This window comes from Amblyomma americanum, chromosome 10 (genome assembly GCF_052857255.1).
Source record: "Amblyomma americanum isolate KBUSLIRL-KWMA chromosome 10, ASM5285725v1, whole genome shotgun sequence".
In the NCBI taxonomy this organism is placed as follows: Eukaryota; Metazoa; Arthropoda; class Arachnida; order Ixodida; family Ixodidae; genus Amblyomma; species Amblyomma americanum.
The window spans coordinates 15,118,068-15,137,137 of NC_135506.1; the positions used below are offsets into that span (position 1 = coordinate 15,118,068).

Genomic DNA, 19,070 nt, shown 5'->3' on the forward strand with positions numbered 1-19,070 from the left:
TTCTTGTACCTCCAATCCAGCACAAGCCGCTCTTGCAAGCAATTAAGCCGTGTAGTGTGGGCGCGTACTTTCTATTAAGAGCGAGGGCTATGCGACATGGCTATTGGCACCTTGTAAACCTCTGAAAAAAGCATAAATGGCTCTCTGTAGTAAACATTCACACTAATTCTTGCTTAATTTTATCGAGAAGTTTGTCTCGTTAATTTCACGCGCTAGTTGATCATGCATTCCAACAAGATGTTTATTTCAACTACGCTTGTGTCGCTTCTTCATGTCATATTCTCCACCGTCGCTGCCAATGAAACTAGTCGGCCCAAAACTTGAGCTGTATGTCCGGCAGATCTTCGCAGTCTACCTTTGGCTGCCTGCACCGTTCACAAGAAAGATTAACACCGCATTAAGACAAGTGCCCTCGTCGAGAACCATTTGTAATAGATAATTTGACTTCACGTTGACTCGCTCACGTATTGGAAAGTGAAGCATCACTCCGAAGATTGCCAAAGCAGGCATACGTACTTCACTTCCACTAAGCAAAATTTTCATGAAACCTTGCTATAGTAATCACGCAACGCGAACGAAAATATTTTAGAGGTTCCCTTAACCAGTTTTGTTCAGAATTAAGTCATCAAGTTCGTTGTCATAAACGAACACGTAGCCTCGTTGTCAAATAAGAGAAGTCAATTGGGTTCACGCTTGTACGACAGTAACAGCTGATCCTATCATGCTTGAATCAGCACTCTCATTTTTATAAGTTCTCGTAGTGAAATTAGCTGGCACTTGAATAGTTTGTGTGTCTGTTTTTACCGTTCTAAAAAAAAAGGTGCTTTTGGCCTACCCAGAATTGCTTCGAGGGCACATTACACGGCGCACACTCTACAACGCAGTGAACAATGACTTAGCCACACCGGACAGCAATTATCTTTTAAAGCAGACTGCCTAAAAGGTTTTGTCCGGAATCCGCTGCCACTTAATGATTTGCCTGTGTAGTATATCTTACAAAAAATTACCTGTGCTTACTGCTGTGCTTACCTGTGCTTAATGCAGTATACTAGATACTGCATATCATTTACATCTATGCCTGTGTTGTATTATTTATTGAGTATCTGTTTTCTTACAGAAGGTGAATCAGAGCATGCGTTCATCCTTTTACTTGCAGGGTTGACCTTTGCGTTGGTGTAATTGCATGCTACTTACCTAGAACGAAATACGTTTCGTTGGACCCTTGAGCTAATCCTCGTATTTTCACAGATGATCTTGGCTAGTGTTGTCTTCCTTATTGTGTGCAGTTGTCCTGCGCAGGCAAAAGGAAGTTGTGATCATGGCAGTGGAAGAGGTACCTCAATTTGACGAGCAGTTTGTACTCGGAAGCTATAATCTAAATTCCACCACAGTTCTTATTTTGGAGTACGAAAACTCGCTGCATTATAGGTTCACATTCACAGTAGTCGCCCCTCAATACGAACTAGCATACGCTGCAGTCATACAGCAGAGCTGCACAGCAAAGCTACATCACAGCAGGGAACGCTTGGTGGGCGCTAAAGTTGCGATGAACAGTCGATACTGACCCGTGAAAACGAAGAGAATGGGGCGATACAATCTCTCTTTTTTGCCCCAAGAGTGCAGGTTTGGTCTGTTTCGATTACAAAGATTTGTTTATCGACATTATTTACGGTTTTGTTTCCATAACGCGACATTAGGTGATACGAGGAACTTCATTTAGGAGGGTACTTTTCCTGGCAAGCGAGGGCGCAAATAATATTCAAAAATGTTTTATTTGAATTACAAGGACGGCTTGAGCTATCGGGATACCAATAGTGGCGCGTATGTCAAAAGAGTTGTTAATCACGTAATTGCTCCGCTGGTTAAATAAATTCATAGCATAAACTATTTGACTGCTCCAGTTATGTGCGGCTGAAGATAAAGTTTTGCGGCCAGCCGTTATTAACAGCCTTAATGAATTTTTTGTTTTTAATTTCTAAGATTTAGATCCCGTTCTGGTCGGTGCTCTGGACAGCCGAATTTTGGCCAATGCGGGGCAAGTTAGGATACGTACGCAGGGGAAAAAGGGCTTCTCGCTGGATGGTGGATGTGAGAAGTTCCCTGGCTGCTTCACGCATGTCTTTTGTCATCTCGTGACTCTGCGTTAGAGCCTACGTGGTAGATATACCACTAAGAAGCTTCTTAGAGTTACACTGCCTCTTAGCACCAGAACCGACCCAGAAACAGCACCTCAAAACCCCAAGTGTGATAGTGCCAAGTCCAACGAGGCCTACTTTCTTTCGGGAAAGCCTGGATCTCAAGTACCGCCTCGTAGGTGCTGTTAAGACCAATGCTTGTTCAGTATGTTCAATAGCTTTGCTAACTAAGTGCAGCTTGCTTAGTAGCTAGCTTGACTGACATATCCGTGGAATTTCTGAGCTCACGCGGCATAACGCAGGATGCAAGATTGACTGGCAGGGCTAGTCGGTATTTTGTACACACGAATGAAAAAAAAAGCACCGCTGAGAAGACAGATGTACATAAAAAAAAAAGACGAGCTGTACGACAGTGACCTCTACCGATTATTTTATTCCACGGAACGGCAATAAATAGCGGTAAAGGGGCGTGAATAGCACAAAAAAAGACCAAAGGATCGCTGAGCTTTGCTGAACCAGGCACATTGCCGTTGCTCGGAATAAAATGGTCTGCAAGTCAGCGTAGTGGTATTTGCCTCTCTTATGTTAATAATAATAATTGGTTTTGGGGGAAAGGAACTGGCGCTATATCTGTCTCATATATCGGCGGACACCTGAACCGCGCCGTAAGGGAAGGGATAGAGGAGGGAGTGAAATAGGAAAGGAAGAAGGAGGTGCCGTAGTGGAGGGCTCTGGAATAATTTCGACCACCTGGGGATCTTTAACGTGCACTGACATCGCACGTTAAAGATCCCCAAGTGGTTTAAATTATTCCGGAGCCCTCCACTACGGCACCTCTTTATCTGTTATGTTCCTGTGTCTTTTTAGCGGTGTTCCCTCCTTTCAGCCTTTTGTAACACTGAACAGAATCCTGTAGAAGAAATCACATTTCAACATTTAGGCATACAACACACAAGGTTCAGGATGCCAATTCTGAAAAGCGATATCGACCCCATAAAGGAGGCGGTGCCATCTTGAGGTCTTGACGTAGTTTGGTAATGCGCTCACACGACCTCCATGCTTGTCAAGTCATCTTAAGTTTTGCTGCATCGGCTTCGCGAGAGCCAACTCTCAGTCATGACTTTGCAATCGCTTGCGTATCACGATCATTCATGACTACGTTTTCATGCTGTTTCTTGTAAACGCGTGAGCCTCGGTCTTCCCAACTCTCCGGGCGCTCATGTCACGCTGTGAGTGGTGCCGGTATGAATGTGCCTTAGGCCGCCACCTAGCAGAGAGAAAATAATTAAATAACGCTGTAAAACATGGGGCAGGAAAGACATGAAAGAATCCGTCGACCCTTCTGTTTGTTATCGGCAAAGCTCTTCGTCATATTGGAGCCTGCCACTTACTGTAAGTAGCAGGCTCTCGTGGGGCGCTGCCTTTTTAGGCTTCACCAACTTCGAATATCCAATGTGTGACGTCATTTCTGTCAACGAACACTCCATCCCACACACAACTAACGCTGTAAAGGAGAAGACCATTAGTTTAAGCCTTCGTGCGAAAGAGAGCTTCCCTCATTGACCTGTTCTGACCTATTCTGACCTGTGAAAGCACAATAGATTGGCAGACATTTTGCCAAAAATGCTAAATCGGCAGTACACTTCTGTGTGGCGGATACTCCGCCGTTTTTCCTTTTAACACCGAACTGTACGCTGCAAGGTCTGTGTCAGAATTCACCAACAAGTCATGCGCCACTGCGCGGCGTCTTTTCTGTCTTCGTATATACTGAACAGTGAAAAGACGCTCGTAAGCGCTGCCTCTTTTCGCATGAGCCAATCGGCCATTGGTCGTATTACATGCTCGGTGACGTAAAAAAAAAATGGTATTCTTGAGGCACTTTGAATATCTTACAGTGGCGAAAGGCGACATAAAACAGCGCAGCTTGCCTGGTTTGAATGACCCGGCCTGTGCCCCGTGCTCATAGTAGAACCGGTCACCCCACTTGAGCCTGTGGAACATGTCGGCCACCATGCACAGGAACGTGTGTCCCATGGCGGCGCCAGGTGCGGGGAACTCGCTGAGGCCCGCCGAGAACAAATCGATGTCCCTCACGTCCCTGAAATGATTTTCAGTTGGTTAAGATTTTCATATATAGACGCGCCAGCGATGTAGTCTCGCCGCTAAAAATTCAGTTTTAGCTCAACGATGAGTCTTCTTAGAATATTTCCCATTAAAACATACTTAGTCATTGTTACCACTCCTGCTAAGTGCAGAGGGCTAGGGAAGCCATAGTATAATCCAATGATAAAAACTTGTAATCGCGAAAAACGTCTTACTGAGGCTAGTCAGGCGGGGTCCGCAGTTCAGACTGAGCTACAGCGGTAGAGTTAAGACTGCGGTTACAGTCAGCAGGTTGACATCGGCGTAGCAGCACACTGAGCCGGTTGATGAACGATGATTAATGACTGACATTTATAGCGTCATGGTATAGTTGTGAGCCAAGCGCCAGGAGCCAGGTTAATGAAAGCACTTCATGGACACCGTTATATTGGCTTGAGAAAGTTTATTAGGTCATGCCAGTGCTGAAATATGGTTGGAAAGTAATCAAGCTTTTATTTCTAAATTCAGAGATCTACATGTAGTCGAGGCACTTGGTGACAGAACAATAAATATTGCGATGTTTATGGTCATTAGTGGAGCACATTATGACTGTCATTTGCTACTTCCGATCACCTTCACTGCCTGATCAATGTAGCCGTAATGCTGATAACAGGAAAGAACGCAGAGTTCGAAGCAGCATTAAGCATGCATTAATACTAAAAAGAATAAAAAAACTCGCGGTACCAAGCTTACCGTGTTCCACAAAAAAAAAAAAGAGCGGTGATAAAAGCAGCACTACTGCCTGCACAATACCTTATACACTGATTACTCTCGACAACATTGCCCGGACACATCCGCCACTACTATTCAAACTTTACAACCACTAAACACGAGTAAAACGTTTATGAGGACTCTACTTTATCGCTGAATTCAGGTGATACATATTGTGAAGATAAATCCCTAGCACCAAGTGCAGCATTGTGGAGAGACATAAATATTATGTGAACAGCAGAGGTGGTCTACTGACTGGAACATCCGCCTCGTATGCAGCTGGTGCTAGGTTTGATTCCTTCCGCCACCGGGAGTGCAATGGTTCTCCAATGGTTACGAGTTCTCCGCTACTACCGGCGGTAGCGGTAAAGAAAAAGAAACAAGTGTTTCGTTCTATTGAGCCAGACGGCACGACCTACTCGTATATCTGTGAGTAGAGTACGGCTATTCGCTTCGGCATCAGGTTGTGCCTGTAGAGGTCGGCAAACGAGGTGACATTGAAGTTCCCGCAGTGTCGCACGTAGTCCACGTAAGGCCTGATGCCGTGGTCTCGGCCCCTCTGAATGTCCACGGCGAAGAGGTCGTTGCCGAATGGTCTGCCTGGCACACGAAACAGGAAGTTTGTCGCCGCAGGGTCTCCAAACCTGCAGAGAGACTTCTTTTGTTAGTTTTTAAAGAAATGGGGCTCCTTTTTATCTCAACTTATCCAATAAACATATTGATGCCCTCCACTTGGACGGAACTGTCTGTGAGACTTAAGTTACGGGCATCGTGCATCGAGCAAGCTACTGCACTTCAATATTTTCGCGTTCGGTAAAAAAAAGATGCAAAGAAAAAGGCAGCAGTACTATGAAAGCACAACACCTAGAGCTCAGACGTCAGATTATAGCACTGTCGGTAATTTATAGCGCTAGAGACAGGCAAGCATCCAACATTTAGGCTTAGCAGCTCACCACTGGCACCTTATATATAGAATCATATGTCCTATCAGCCATAGACCTTTTAAAATACATGAATTAAGTTTGCGAGGGTTGTGCCATGTGTCACATCAAGTGGTCGAACTGGTTATAAAGAGCGATATGGCGTGCATTACTGTGTTCGATTGGTGTTCCGATACTTCCCTGCAACAGCTGACATATGGTCTGCACCAGATGGCTATTTCCAAGGCGTAGGTCGACATCACGATAGCTCCCATCAGGCTGAGACACACAGCAAGAAAGCTGCTTTTTTTCTTCAGCACTGTAGTCTCGGCACTAGAATTTTGAATTTTTTCTCAATAAGCTTGATTATGTGTCTGCATCTCATTACCATGATGTGGCGTTACAGGTCTTCATGTGGCAGCGAATGTCACTAGAGAGCACAGGAATTAAAGGTATACCTGTCCGTCGCCTGCATTGGTTGTTGAATGAACCCTCGGACAGCGCTGTCGTGGACGCCGCGGGTGTAGAATTCGAAGGGCTGGAAGTAAGTGTCCTTGAGTTCCAGGGCGCCCCACTGATTTCCTCGGGGACCAACTCTGCACGTCGATGTGAGGGAGAAGTGAGCTGTTATTACGTGCGAAAACCTGCTTAGAGACATCCTTCGCAGCGCGAAAAGTCGGTCACCGGTGTCCAAAGCCGAACTATCACGCGAAAAGAAGAGCCCTGGAGACCATGATTTGACGGGAGGTCAAAGGCGTAAAGACGCAAACGTAGATGTCGGGCCGGCTGGGATGTGTAAACGGGGAGTGGTGGGAGGAAGAAATGGGCGTGGGCAGGGCATGTAATGCGAAGGCAAGATAACTTATGATCCTTAAGAGTAACGGAGTGGACTCCAAGAGAAGGCAAGCGTAGCAGGGGGTGGCAGAATGTTAGGTGAGCGGATGGGATTAAGAACTTTGCGGGCATACGGTGGGCGCAGCTGGCGAAGGACCGGGTTAATTGGAGAGACATGGCAGAGGCCTTTGCCCTGCAGTGGGCGTAGTCAGGCTGATGATGATGATGATGACGGTGGTGGCGGTGAGGGGCGTACGGGGCACAGGACAGCACACTGCGACAAATGTAAAATTAAAGCACCACAACGCGTCTGAATACGCTCCAGGACGACCGCATAGATGTATAGACACCTGCTCATGTCCAAGAAAACAGTACATAGGATGACTACGGGAAAGCGTGCTCGCTCACTGAAAGAGGCACTTCAATTTAAGCGCGAACATCGCGGAGCAAAATAGTCAGATTATCCTTCCTTGAGAAATTATGCTTTCACCGAATGTGATTTCTTATAATACATGCACCCGGAGTAAGTACCCTTTGATGAGCTCCGTACGAAAACAAAATATCCCGGCAGTCGACATAGATTCACACTCATTTAAAACCAAGGTTAAATATGAATTTCCGCTGAAGTATGCACTAGGCACAGTGTATAAGAGCCACGTCTCAGGTCCAAACATGTAGAAACAGCTAGCATCTTATAGTTAGGCGTGGCGTTAACTAATATACGCAAAACTTGTATCACGCATGGCCCCAAATGCATCGCTCTGGCGTTGATTGGCTTTTAACGGATTTTCCCATGACCCAATACAGTTCCTTCGTTCGGCTCGTTATCGTCAACATGCGGCTTTGTGCGCATCTTAATCTGGCTGCTGCGGTGAGAGCGAGGGAAGCGTGCGATTCAGCTCAGTACTACGAGGCTGCTCACAAGTTGAACCTTCCGTCGATGTTCGAGTGGCCGAATCGAAAGGCGGCCACGGCGAACTCGTTGGTCATCGTAGGGTCGACTCTGGGCTTGTAGCCCGTGTAGCCGGACTTGCGCGGCCAGAGGTCGTAGTCGGTCATCACCTGGGGTCCGACGATCGCCGGTAGCCACTCGTTGAAGACCACGTGCTGAAAGCGAGCCTCCACGATCCTCCTGGACAGGCAGGGGCCTCCAGGGCTTTACATCGTGTAGCTCCTTTCCTTTACGCTAGAGATCACCACCACATTAATGCGAAAATGGTATACACGGGCCACATAGGCGTCCGTTTACTGAAGTCTTAGCGCGGTTTTAAAACCCAGAAGTTGTCGTTCTTAAACGAACAATCTATGCTACGGCTTGTATTGTTGCCCGTGCCCTGTTTGAGACGCAGGAATTTATTTTTGATCAATAAATCAATTAAGCTACTGAATAATCACGAAGGTGTATAAATATATTTAGCTTTGTATTTATATGTTATACGACTGCTATGCATTAAATAGGAGAGCATATATTATGACCACTGTAAATTTTGCAAAAAAAAAGGCAGACACGAAACGGTTGCGGCGGCTTGGTAATAAAAGCAGCTCTCGGGTGGGAAATGAGGCTTTAGCGTATACCGTCTCTGTAAGCTGCAGGCAGGAGTGCGATCTCCCTTGTTATTTGCGAAACCGCGCAAGAAGCCGCACAATAGAAGAATGGCCGAGGCATCGCCGGTCATTCTCAGACACATAAGACATTATGTTTTTGTTTAAGCGTATATCGCATGCACGCTTTGTTCGGCACTTGTTTTTCCAGCATACATTATACTCGGTTTTCTGCGTTGAAAGCTTTTTTTTTTAATCCTCTCGTAGCTCAGAAGCAACTTCGACAAAGGTGCTTACAGAAACGAAAACAATGATAGAGCTAGTTTTTTTTTCGGGGGGGGGGGGGGTGCGTGAGGGATTATGTGAGCCATCTGTTGAATATGTACAGTTTGTAGGTTTTGTAATATGGCTCCTACTCTGTTTCCCTCTGATTGTTAGAATGGTGACCCCATGCATTTGGAATGGGCGACATTTTACTCTCTTGCTAAAGTACTTTCGTAATAGCATACTACGACAATGAAATTCCTTGTAACTGGCAGAATGTTACTGCGATACAAGGTGCTAACGTGACACGAAAAGAGCAGGACATGCACAGAATCTCAACTAACTTTGTTGGGCCACCGAGAAAAACTAATACAGAGTGACCAATGAAAAGCTTCAAAAACAAAACAGAAACAACTGAAATCCAACTGGTGACGCTGCCATTACATGTGAGCGTGCTGTTCTGGTTATCCAGATTTCTGTGACACGAGACTTCAAGGAAGCGTTTTTAATCGAAAAAGAGGAAATACATGTGGTCAGCCGGCTGTTTCTACCATTTGCATAAAGTGAATTTTTGTACCTGGACAACGTGTTCGTGTTATTTCAACGTCTTCTGACGCAATATTTTTTCAATCATAAGCCATCTCCAGCTAGCCCAAATTGCTGCTTCACTAAAGTCCATGTAAACTGCGCGAACTCTGCAGGTGCATCGCACACCCAAACAAAAATGTACAGTAAACACTGGTAGCACAAAAAACATCGTGAACATGACGTATTCACTGTGATGAAACTTTGTGCTCGCGTTTACATTTTAATCCATGCCTCCAGGAAGTGCGTGCGTCTGCTCATGCAAGACGGTACCTTGTGGAAACCTACAGATTTCCATCGCCATTCATCATTTGACATTTTAAAACGTACCGGGTCTTCAACAGCCCACACGTTCACGGCATGCTAAAATTTGCACCTCATATGCAAGCACCGTCCGACACCGGCTCAAAACAGTTCAACCGTTGTAACCTCTTGAATCATTTGTTAGAAGTTACAAAGATTCAGTTACTCGCACAGATGGCGAAGCATTTTCTGTCGTAAGCTATGTTTTAGCACTACTTAGAAATTTGTTCCTGTTAATGTCAAACCTCAAAATTCCGGACAAAAGCATTTTTAGCGGGAAACCGTTTGTGAACCTATTTTTTTCATTAAATTTAAGGTTTCGCTATAACAATTATATATATTCGCAGATCACCCGACGGCAGTCTTGCATTTGTTTTTCTATTGACATCCTTGAAACCATCAAAAGCGTTCCCCATTGGTTTTTTATGGTAGTCTTAACTGTTTGACGCGATCGATAAAAGCACTTCTCCATATCAGAAGAATGGATTATTACCTTCAATATTTCCATACCATTGTCTTGCAAACTCCTAATTTTCAAAATTTTTGTCCTAGAATGTTGGAGATGGAGAGGGATTGTCCGTTTTAAATAGCCATTGCATTCGCCGTCTGGAAATGTCGTAACCGGGAAAGTTCACTTACGCCGGCCAGCGATGATGTTATACAGACGGCAATCGAGATAACTATCGACAGAGTATGTCTTATGTTGGCAAGTCATCCATATTGAATCACCTACATGGACAGTCACGGGGAAAATGGAGAAGGAAAGTTGGCAAAACAGTCATTGTCACCTTTCGCTCCAGAGAAATCTGAAGGGTTGCTTTTCCTGCAAGGTTATTTCTAGAGGATGAAAGGTGTCGTAATCGTTTCTTGCTTTTAACGCGATAGGATTAAAGACCCCTTTGTCCAGAAAATCAGGTGTCGGCGTGGATGTTGTGGACAAGAAATCACGATCATGAACTCTGCCATGTGACGCCCAGAGCAGCAACCTAGGAGGCAGCTGGGCCACGTAGGCCACGTGACCTAGCGGCGTCATCACAACCTGCACACCGGATTTTGAGCGAACTAGACATCGTGGCAGGCAGCAGTTAAGTTAACGATTGGTCGCTCGGGAAGCGCAACCTGGGTCTCACAAGCCCCACCAGGGGCAGCACCTGCCTTCGCAGGGCAGTGGCGCATCGCTTAACCGCTGCACAACTGCGCCAGGAAGGGTATGAAGACTCCCAGGGATCTATGAATGTGAAGTAGTGAATGACCTTCTGCGTATATGGGAACTAACCCATTACGCTATCGCGTCATGCCCTTAAGGCGGAGCTTAGGTGTCCCTGCCAACTTCTTCTGCAGTTGCTGAAAGCACCAACCTACTTGGTGACATGGAACAGTCGCTCGTCCTCCCACAGTGGGTTGATAGCAGCCAGTTTGCGGGCGATGCGGTTGTGGTCCCTCAGGAAGATCGTATGCAGGGTCACGAGGCCTGCGTTCTGGTTCATCCTGAGGTCACCTGGGCGTTAAGCGCGAGGGGATGATTGAAACTGGGGGAGTTTCTATATTATCACAAAAGTTTTGGCCTAATGCGGTTAACCAAGTTTAGCAGTAAGCAAGCCTAGCGAGCTATGGTTCACACTATGTACTTTTTCGACGGTATTCACTGTATCCTAGAAACGAAGACAAGCAGACCCTCTTTCAAACGCTTCTTTTACAGCGAGAGCTGTTAACCGCCCGTTCCTGGGATTCGCGTCGGTGTTGTGGCACTAGTCGGCGTAAACAGAGGGTTGGTGCAATGTGAACTACTCGGAGAGTGGTTACCGCGGAAGGAGGAGGGAACGACAAGGTCGTACGGGTGCGTAACCGGAGTATCGTTACCATGGCAACCATCCCAAGGGTGGTTGCGTAGAAGTAGGTGGTATGACGAATCAGAGGAATGAGAAAGCGCAAGGAACCACCCGAAGAGCAAATACCATGGAAGGAGGCGGGATTCTATGGAAAGTTCGAAGGAGTGTATAATTGGACACAACTCAAGAACGAAGTGCAGATGCCCCTCAAAGGAGCACCTACAGCCAATGGCGTCGACCAATCCTCCTCCTTGACCGATCCCCTTCGACTGGCTAGCCTGAAATCGCAGAGGATGACAGATGAATAGTTAATAACCACCACGTCGTCATGAAAATTAGTCGACGCCATTGGCTGGATGGCAGCTTTGAGGGTTATCTGCCACTTCGCGCTTCCTTCTTGAGTTGTATCAGACTATATATATAGCATGGTCCATCTGCGGCAACTGGTGCGAAACATACAGCCCGGAGGTAGGAACACCGCCGGTGGCGCCGCAAGCCTCGAGCGGCGGATTCGAGAGGAGCACTAGTCGAAGAAAGAGTTTGTATGAAAAACTCAAAAGGACGCTATATTACTAAACATACAAGATGACTCTCTGAAGCTCAATATATTGTGAAATATAAAACCTCCACATCTGTCACTAAACCTTGCGATACACAGTGCTAACTGTCCCATGAATTTTTTTCTTAAGTTAGAAGAAAAAATCGTAGAACTAAGCTCAACGCCTTAGCGCATGAACAACCGAAAGCTGTTAAAGCTTCGGTTTAGCCACACAACCCTTCGTTCTGTCGTAGAACTACCCTCAGGTTGCGCCAGTCCTCGCCGTCGTCATAACCTCGTCCTTCCACGGTAGCCACCTTTGTTCTTCTGGGGCAACGACTTTCCATTTGGGCATTCATGTGCTATCGGCATAACCTCTCAAGTTACTGGGCTACCCGCCGCCTCTCACCCTCTCTCTTCCCTCTCGCACTTTCCTCCTCTTCCTTCTCTTCCCTATACGTGGACAGGGGAATTTTCCTCCCTCCATTGTGCCAACGGAAATTGAATCAAAATACTGAATTTAAAAATTAAATTACATTTAAGCGATTAATTTAATTGAAGTGATTAATTAAGCTTTTATAGCTGACGTACATGTAGATTCCACTGTAGAATGCAGGGATATATGTGGAAACCAAAGCTATATAGCAGCTTTCGCTCTCAAAAAGTGGTTTAATAAGATATGAATAAGATATGAATAAGATATGAAAACAAATGGCAAGTGCGACGGGAGTAGAGATCGCTTTACCATACGAAAGTGCGTAAACGCATTCACTCGTTGGTCACTGAGCTTATCTAAGCACGTAGATATAAGGACGGCACAGCCACCTGCAGTGGTAGCTGTAGTTGAATCACATGTGCGTACCCGACCTGAAGCAGATCTTGCCCTCTCTGGGCATGCTGCAGGTGTCGTTGTTCGGTTCCATGCTGCCAGGCGGGAAGACAGAGCCCCTTACGACTTGGCTTCTCAGCAGTCCTGCGCGATAAGCATGAGCTGAAAGAGTGCACAATATCCACAATCCATCCTACATAACTGCAGTGTGAAGTGCATTCATTTTTCAGTCACACATAGGAATGAATATTTTTGGTGTCAAATATTAATTCGCGTTCGCTCTTATTGCCCTTGACACCCTTATGCGAGTGCTTCTTTTTTATTCTATTATATAGCTAAAAACGCACAAACTGATTTACAATACAAGGGAACTACTAATATGCTACTAATATGATACCCACTAATATAATACCCAACAACTACAATATGTTGAAAATTAAATAACGAGGCATAGGAAATTTATAACATTCATTCTTAACTCCCATTGTTTACAGAAAACGTCTTTTTATGGGTCAGTATGTGACAAAGCAGCAAAATCATCCACTAGATAAAACCTAGAGTGGGGCTCGGGAACAATTTTGAACGCCTCAGTTTTCTGAAAACCGCACCGAAATATAAATATGCAGGAATTTTAGCATCTCCCCTCCGCTGAAATGTGGCCGCCGAGGTTAGGATCGAACCCAAGAACTCGTTGCTCCGCACCTGACCGCTATAGCAAGTGAGCCACTACAACGAATTCGGAGAAAATCTGATATGTACAATAAGTATCCATTGATATTGCCAAAACGAGGCAAGACATTTAAAACGGCCATTATCTACTTAAGAAACGATAGTTTTGCGCATGCCTAGGGTTTATGTGTTTGTGTTGTTTCTGATTTACTCGAGGCTTTTGCGTCGTTACAGTTTCAGCGGTGCCTTCGTTTCTTTCATGCGTACTTATCGGGCTTTGCCTGGTCATTCCTCACAATTTTCTTCCTCTTTTTTCTCTTTATACCCTTTCTTTTTTCTCGTTATTGCACAGTTTCCAAGATTTGTTTTAATACCCACCGCGGTGAATAAGTGGCTAGCCGTTACTTTCGCTTGCTAGCGCAAGGCCGCGGAATCCATTTCTTACATCAGCGGCCACATTTCCATGAAGGCGAAATGCAAAATCGCCTGTGCGTATTGCGATGTCATCACACATGAAAAACGCCTGCATAATCAAAATTACTTCGGAAACCTCTAAAGCTCATGTGCAGCTTTAGGACGTAAAACCCTACATTCAGTGCCACAGCCGCCTTTCGTTTTAAAGAAAAAAAACAGACTACGAAATTAGGGCCTTAAAGCCCTCCAAAGACTTACCACCACTGAACATCCTCAGGCTGTCCGTTATGTCTTTGCTGACGCCATAGATTTGGGAAGCGTCAATGAAGGATGTCCTGGAATTCATTTGATCCCTAGGTCCTGGTGAACAAGTGCGAGTCAACCCTCAGTGAACTTGAAAGCCTCTAAGAACATACCACGCAGCCTAGCGTCTTTTCTTTGACGACATTTCAGCGCCCCCGCAACACTGCTCGTAGCACTGAACACTAAAACAACAAACAAAAGACGACTGTGAAGCGGCTGGCGTAAAAGCGAGAAAGCCGGTATATCTCCTCCCCTTTTTTGCTTCATCTGTGAGCGGGCTCAATCAAATTGGATGACCTGAATTGACGCGTTTTCCGGGTATCCTTGCATTATTACCGGGTTTCTTGTGGACAGATTAATATGAGCGAATCCAAAAGATGCGAGACCTACGGATTTGCTCGCAGGCCATATATTAGAGGAGTCATAGTCTCAACTTTAGAACTCCAGAAACTTCAAATGAGAGGATTTCTCACCGCCCACAAATTAGAGCCTCTATCTACTTTAGGATATACAGGGCTTGAAAGCAAGCTTGGCTGCCTAGGAACTCTCGACGGATGGTACGTTCCAGTTGACACGCGCCCTGTCACCAATCGCCTAACGCAAGCATTCATGACTCTGAGCAGAGTTCTTGAAAGTGTCAAAGCGCTGGTTGTACGTTACCGCTTAACACTGCAACGGTTACCAGCCGCCCTTTGTTGAAAATCAAATGGCAGTGAAAAAACAGTACTAGTTAGTGAGTGCAGGGTGTGGCAGTGGCAACACAATGCTGAAATTTACGCCATTCTATTTGTCCTCAAGCAGTGCAAAGAGCAACATGAAGAAATTGAACACAGGTTGATCAGCTCACCCATTCTACACCGGCAACAGGCAAGGGAACGGTTCAAAGCCAGGGAGCGACTGTTGAACTGCTCATAGAACGGGTCGCCAGGAGGTACTTCTATGTTGAAAGGATCGGTGCTCTCCAGGAAGCCCGGCCGGCGCCCTGAAATGGGCGGACAACGCCAGCATCCAGAGGCTGCAGTCGCTCACCCCTTATAAAATATAGACCGTCTATAGACAGTCTATAGACAGTCTATAGACTTATCGTAGACTTTATTGCCTTGCTATAGATATTTTTGTCGACTCTGAGTCTATAGACTATCTGTAGGCAAAAGTCTGCTAAAAGCGTATGGCCATAAATCTGTAGATTATCTGTACTGTCTATAGGATTTTTATTGCCTATAGACTCTTCTCTAGGGTTCGTCTATAGGGAGTCTATAGACTTTATAGACAGAAGTCTATGCACAGTCTATAGACTGTGTAAAGAAGATTTCGTAAGGTACGGCTGTCCGATACTCACCGAGAGAGGTCTCCAAGCGTGGCATGGGGTTTGTGGGCACGAAGTTGACGTCGTGATCAATGAACTGTCCGAAAGCCATGGCCAGGTGTGTGAGTTTCCTGTCCGGCACATTCACTGCTGGGTGCAGCCTGTACGAGACCAGTCGCGCGCTGGGCAACGGACGACCACTCTGAGCCACTCTCGGCTCGCTGACACCTGCGGGAAGGAGGTTGCGCTTGGAGAGGAAGCAGAAGCCGTAGATGACGACATGTCGGAGAGCACAATCCTCTGCTGACGTTCCCCTGAGACGTCAGGGCAGCTGCCGCCAGTACCTGATGTTTGCCTTCCAATAACCCAGGTGCTACTACATCTAATATTCATTCAAACATAACGCCGAATTGCAGTGAAGAGTTCGTGCTTACGTGTCTGTGTGCCTTCGTTTCGCAAAAAAATATAAGCGCATTTCCTTATTACTTCTTGATAGCACAGATAGTTAAGCGTCATCTTGACGAATTAACGCGTCGCAGCATACATTAAGCTTGCGCCCTTAAAGGTAACGTGAAATTATTTTATGAGAATTTGAAGTTATCCACGAACTCGAATCTATGAAGCTTCTAGGTAAAGCGTGCCAAGTAGTTTTGCGCTAGCATTCAAAACGGTGACGTAATCAACAATTAAAACAGCGGAAATGTTCAGGTTTCTCCTCACAGCGTCGAAGGACTGCGGGAAAACTGGTGATGATGTCATTTTTGCAGAAATTTGAGATCTTCGCTGCCTTCACCTACATACTGTTGGGGGTCGTCCGATGCCACCACACAATGCTTCGTGGGCTTAGCTTTCGATGGCGTTCGTTTGCTTCCTTGAAACAACCGTTTCTTCGTTGGAAACGTAGCGCCGCTGTACGTGACGTCATCATTGCGGCCTCTGCCCGTCCATGTGTACTGCAAAGAAGCCTGCACGACGACGTCGCTGAAGTCGATGATTACGTCATGATTTCAAATTCTAGCGCAAAAATTTCGCATGCTTTAACTGCCTGCTTCACACATTGGTCTCCTTTAAACTCATCCAATTCTAAACCTCCCATGTCGTTTTTGGGTACAAAAATAGCATATTTCGGAGACCGAAGGATAACGGACTGATGCGCTCACTACAGTTTCGTAGGCCGGGAGTGAAAGGAGTGTGAGTTGCGGGCGAAGAGCTACAATTTTGGGTGCGGCGTGAGAGGGACTACAGTCACACCTCTGCCGCACCTCTTCGCGAAGCATGCTCAGGCTTTAGAAGGCCGCAAGCCTTCTCGGTGAGCCTTGGCGTGCTAAACATTCTAGTCAAGCTTTTGCAAACCTCAATTTCCTTTTTTGGCTCCGTTAACGCTTTAGTACTTGCACAAGAATATGAGAGCAGAAGGGATAAAGGAGGGAGTGAAAGAAGAAAGAGAGAAATAGGTGCCGTACTGGAGGGCTCCGGAATAATTTCGACCACCTGGGGATCTTTAATATGTCAGTGCACGTTAAAGATCCCCAGGTGGTCGAAATTATTCCGGAGCCCTCCACTACGGCACCTATTTCTCTCTTTCTTCTTTCACTCGCTCCTTTATCCCTTCCCTTACGGCGCGGTTCAGGTGTCCAACAATATATTAGACAGATACAGCGCCATGTCCTTTCCACCAAAAAACCAATTATTATTATTATTATTATTATTATTATTATTATTATTATTATTATTATTATTATTATTATTATTATTATTATTATTATTATTGGCGCCTGTGAGTTTTGCAAAGAAGGCAGAAACGAAATGGCCGCGGCGGCCTGATAAAATACGTCGTTCAGCGACTGGGAAGGGAGGTGCACACCGTCTCTGTAAGCTGCAGGCAGGAGCCTCCGTTCGCAGGTGTACGCCTGTCCCCACTGCGGGTGGACCAGGTTGTTGCAGCTGCCATCCTGTTCCCTGTACGGCTTGGTCTTGTCACAGAAAGTCGGTACTCGAGCGGGGCAGAAGACGCCACATGAGCGATTCACCTGCCGCCTCCTTAGCCTCCGGTTGATGTGGTCCAGAAATGCTTCGTTTGAAGCCTCCGTTGTGCCGAAGCTGGATTCCAGAGAGGCAGAAAGAGATAAATAAGCTCTGTTTACCTGATTTGTGGTTGGGGGAGGAGGGGGTTACGCGATAGCGTATGCGGCTAGTTCGATTGAAAAGCCGTTGGTGTAGTAGTTGTCGGCACCGTAAAAAAATCGTATCATGGTAATTTGTGGTTCTAGTGATTGATGATTGATTGGTGTGTAATAGGCTATGACGAGTTAATTAAGTCATTGGGATTTGTAAAAATTGTAAAAACAGTAAAAAAAGTAGCCATACGCTGAATCTTGACTGCTCATTCTTTTCCACTTCTCATCTCCATTTATCTGTGACCACCCTTTGGCTTTACAGAATGTCTAGTCTATTTTATAGGTATACATTTATATGGGATTCACATCTGCCGTCCAGAATTCATATCTAATAATTTTTCTCACACATTCACAAGTACACGAACTGCCGTCGAGAGCCGCCAGAGACTATACATTACAATGCATGGCTGGACGAAGCTAGTTGAAAAGCCCGTAATATACGAAGGTGCCTTCGCTGTATGTCCTGACGAAACATTGAGCCCCCCCCCCATGCCACCAGTCACCTTTCAAGAAGACGCCGAGTGCTGTCCTCGTAGATGGCCGCTACTCTTGCACTGTGCCCTTCTTCTCTCAATGACCGCTTGCTTCGGATGTGGCGTCCAGCGAACGGACATCTCACTGACGAGGCGGACGCGGCAAATTCCCCCGTCTCTGAAATAAGAATTAGGCTCTTGTAGTGAATGCCTAAGATCGCCTCATAACACGCGGTTATCTCTAAATTTCGGTGAACCCAGGAAAATACATCTTGCTTGTTCTACACGCAATGTGCAAAGTTACTGTTATGAGTGCATAACTTTTCTCAAAGCCGACAAAATGTTAATGATTACTTCACATGAGCTGTGGCTGACTGACCTGTCACATCTGCCATCGGTCGTGCCCCCACCCCCTTTTTTTTTTCTTCAAAATTGAAATTGCTGACTCTCTCGTCGTAAAGAGTAGGTGCAATAAGAAATGATTTGCTATGCCGGCGTAGCACTGCCTAGGAGGGGCTCTAGACAATGCTAGCCGCATTTTTAAACGGTTTTCTTCCTGCTCATGCCAAGCCACACCACACTCCGATGTCGTTGAAAAGCGTAAGACAGGGACGGACAAGCTCAAGATCACGCGCAGACTAATCAGATCAGTAACAGAGGCTCGTAAGCTAACTGCGTTTGCAGTCAATAATAATAATAATAATATTAATAATAATAATAATAATAATAATATTAATAATAATAATAATAATAATAATAATAATATTAATAATCATAATAATAATAATAATAATAATAATAATAATAATAATAATAATAATAATAATAATAATAATAATAATAATAATAATAATAATAATAATTGGTTTTTGGGGACAGGAAATGGCGCAGTATCTGTCTCACATATCTCGGTGCACACCTGAACCGCGCCGTAAGGAAAGGGATAAAGGAGGGAGTGAAAGAAGAAAGGAAGAGAGAGGTGCCGTAGTGGAGGGCTCCGGAATAATTTCGACCACCTGGTGATCTTAAAGTGCGCTGGCATCGCACAGTACACGGGCGCCTTAGTGTTTTTCCTCCATAAAAACGCAGCCGCCGC

The 19,070-nt window shown here is 45.5% G+C and overlaps 1 protein-coding gene across 1 annotated transcript in view; it reads right to left on the bottom strand.

Moving 5' to 3' along the window:
• Positions 1 to 233: 233 nt before the first annotated feature.
• Positions 234 to 19,070, bottom strand: part of LOC144106604 (salivary peroxidase/catechol oxidase-like) — a 24,506-nt gene continuing 5,669 nt past the window's right edge. The window contains exons 3-15 of the mRNA XM_077639451.1: positions 18,005 to 18,152; positions 17,189 to 17,424; positions 15,358 to 15,552; positions 14,866 to 15,000; positions 13,974 to 14,075; positions 12,666 to 12,776; positions 10,799 to 10,934; positions 7,665 to 7,874; positions 6,367 to 6,504; positions 5,408 to 5,632; positions 4,064 to 4,233; positions 1,195 to 1,291; positions 234 to 365 (exon numbers count right to left, since the gene is read on the bottom strand). Coding sequence (XP_077495577.1) covers positions 305 to 365; positions 1,195 to 1,291; positions 4,064 to 4,233; positions 5,408 to 5,632; positions 6,367 to 6,504; positions 7,665 to 7,874; positions 10,799 to 10,934; positions 12,666 to 12,776; positions 13,974 to 14,075; positions 14,866 to 15,000; positions 15,358 to 15,552; positions 17,189 to 17,424; positions 18,005 to 18,152 — 1,964 coding nt within the window. The 3' untranslated portion in view covers positions 234 to 304. The remainder of the gene's footprint in view (positions 366 to 1,194; positions 1,292 to 4,063; positions 4,234 to 5,407; positions 5,633 to 6,366; positions 6,505 to 7,664; positions 7,875 to 10,798; positions 10,935 to 12,665; positions 12,777 to 13,973; positions 14,076 to 14,865; positions 15,001 to 15,357; positions 15,553 to 17,188; positions 17,425 to 18,004; positions 18,153 to 19,070) is intronic.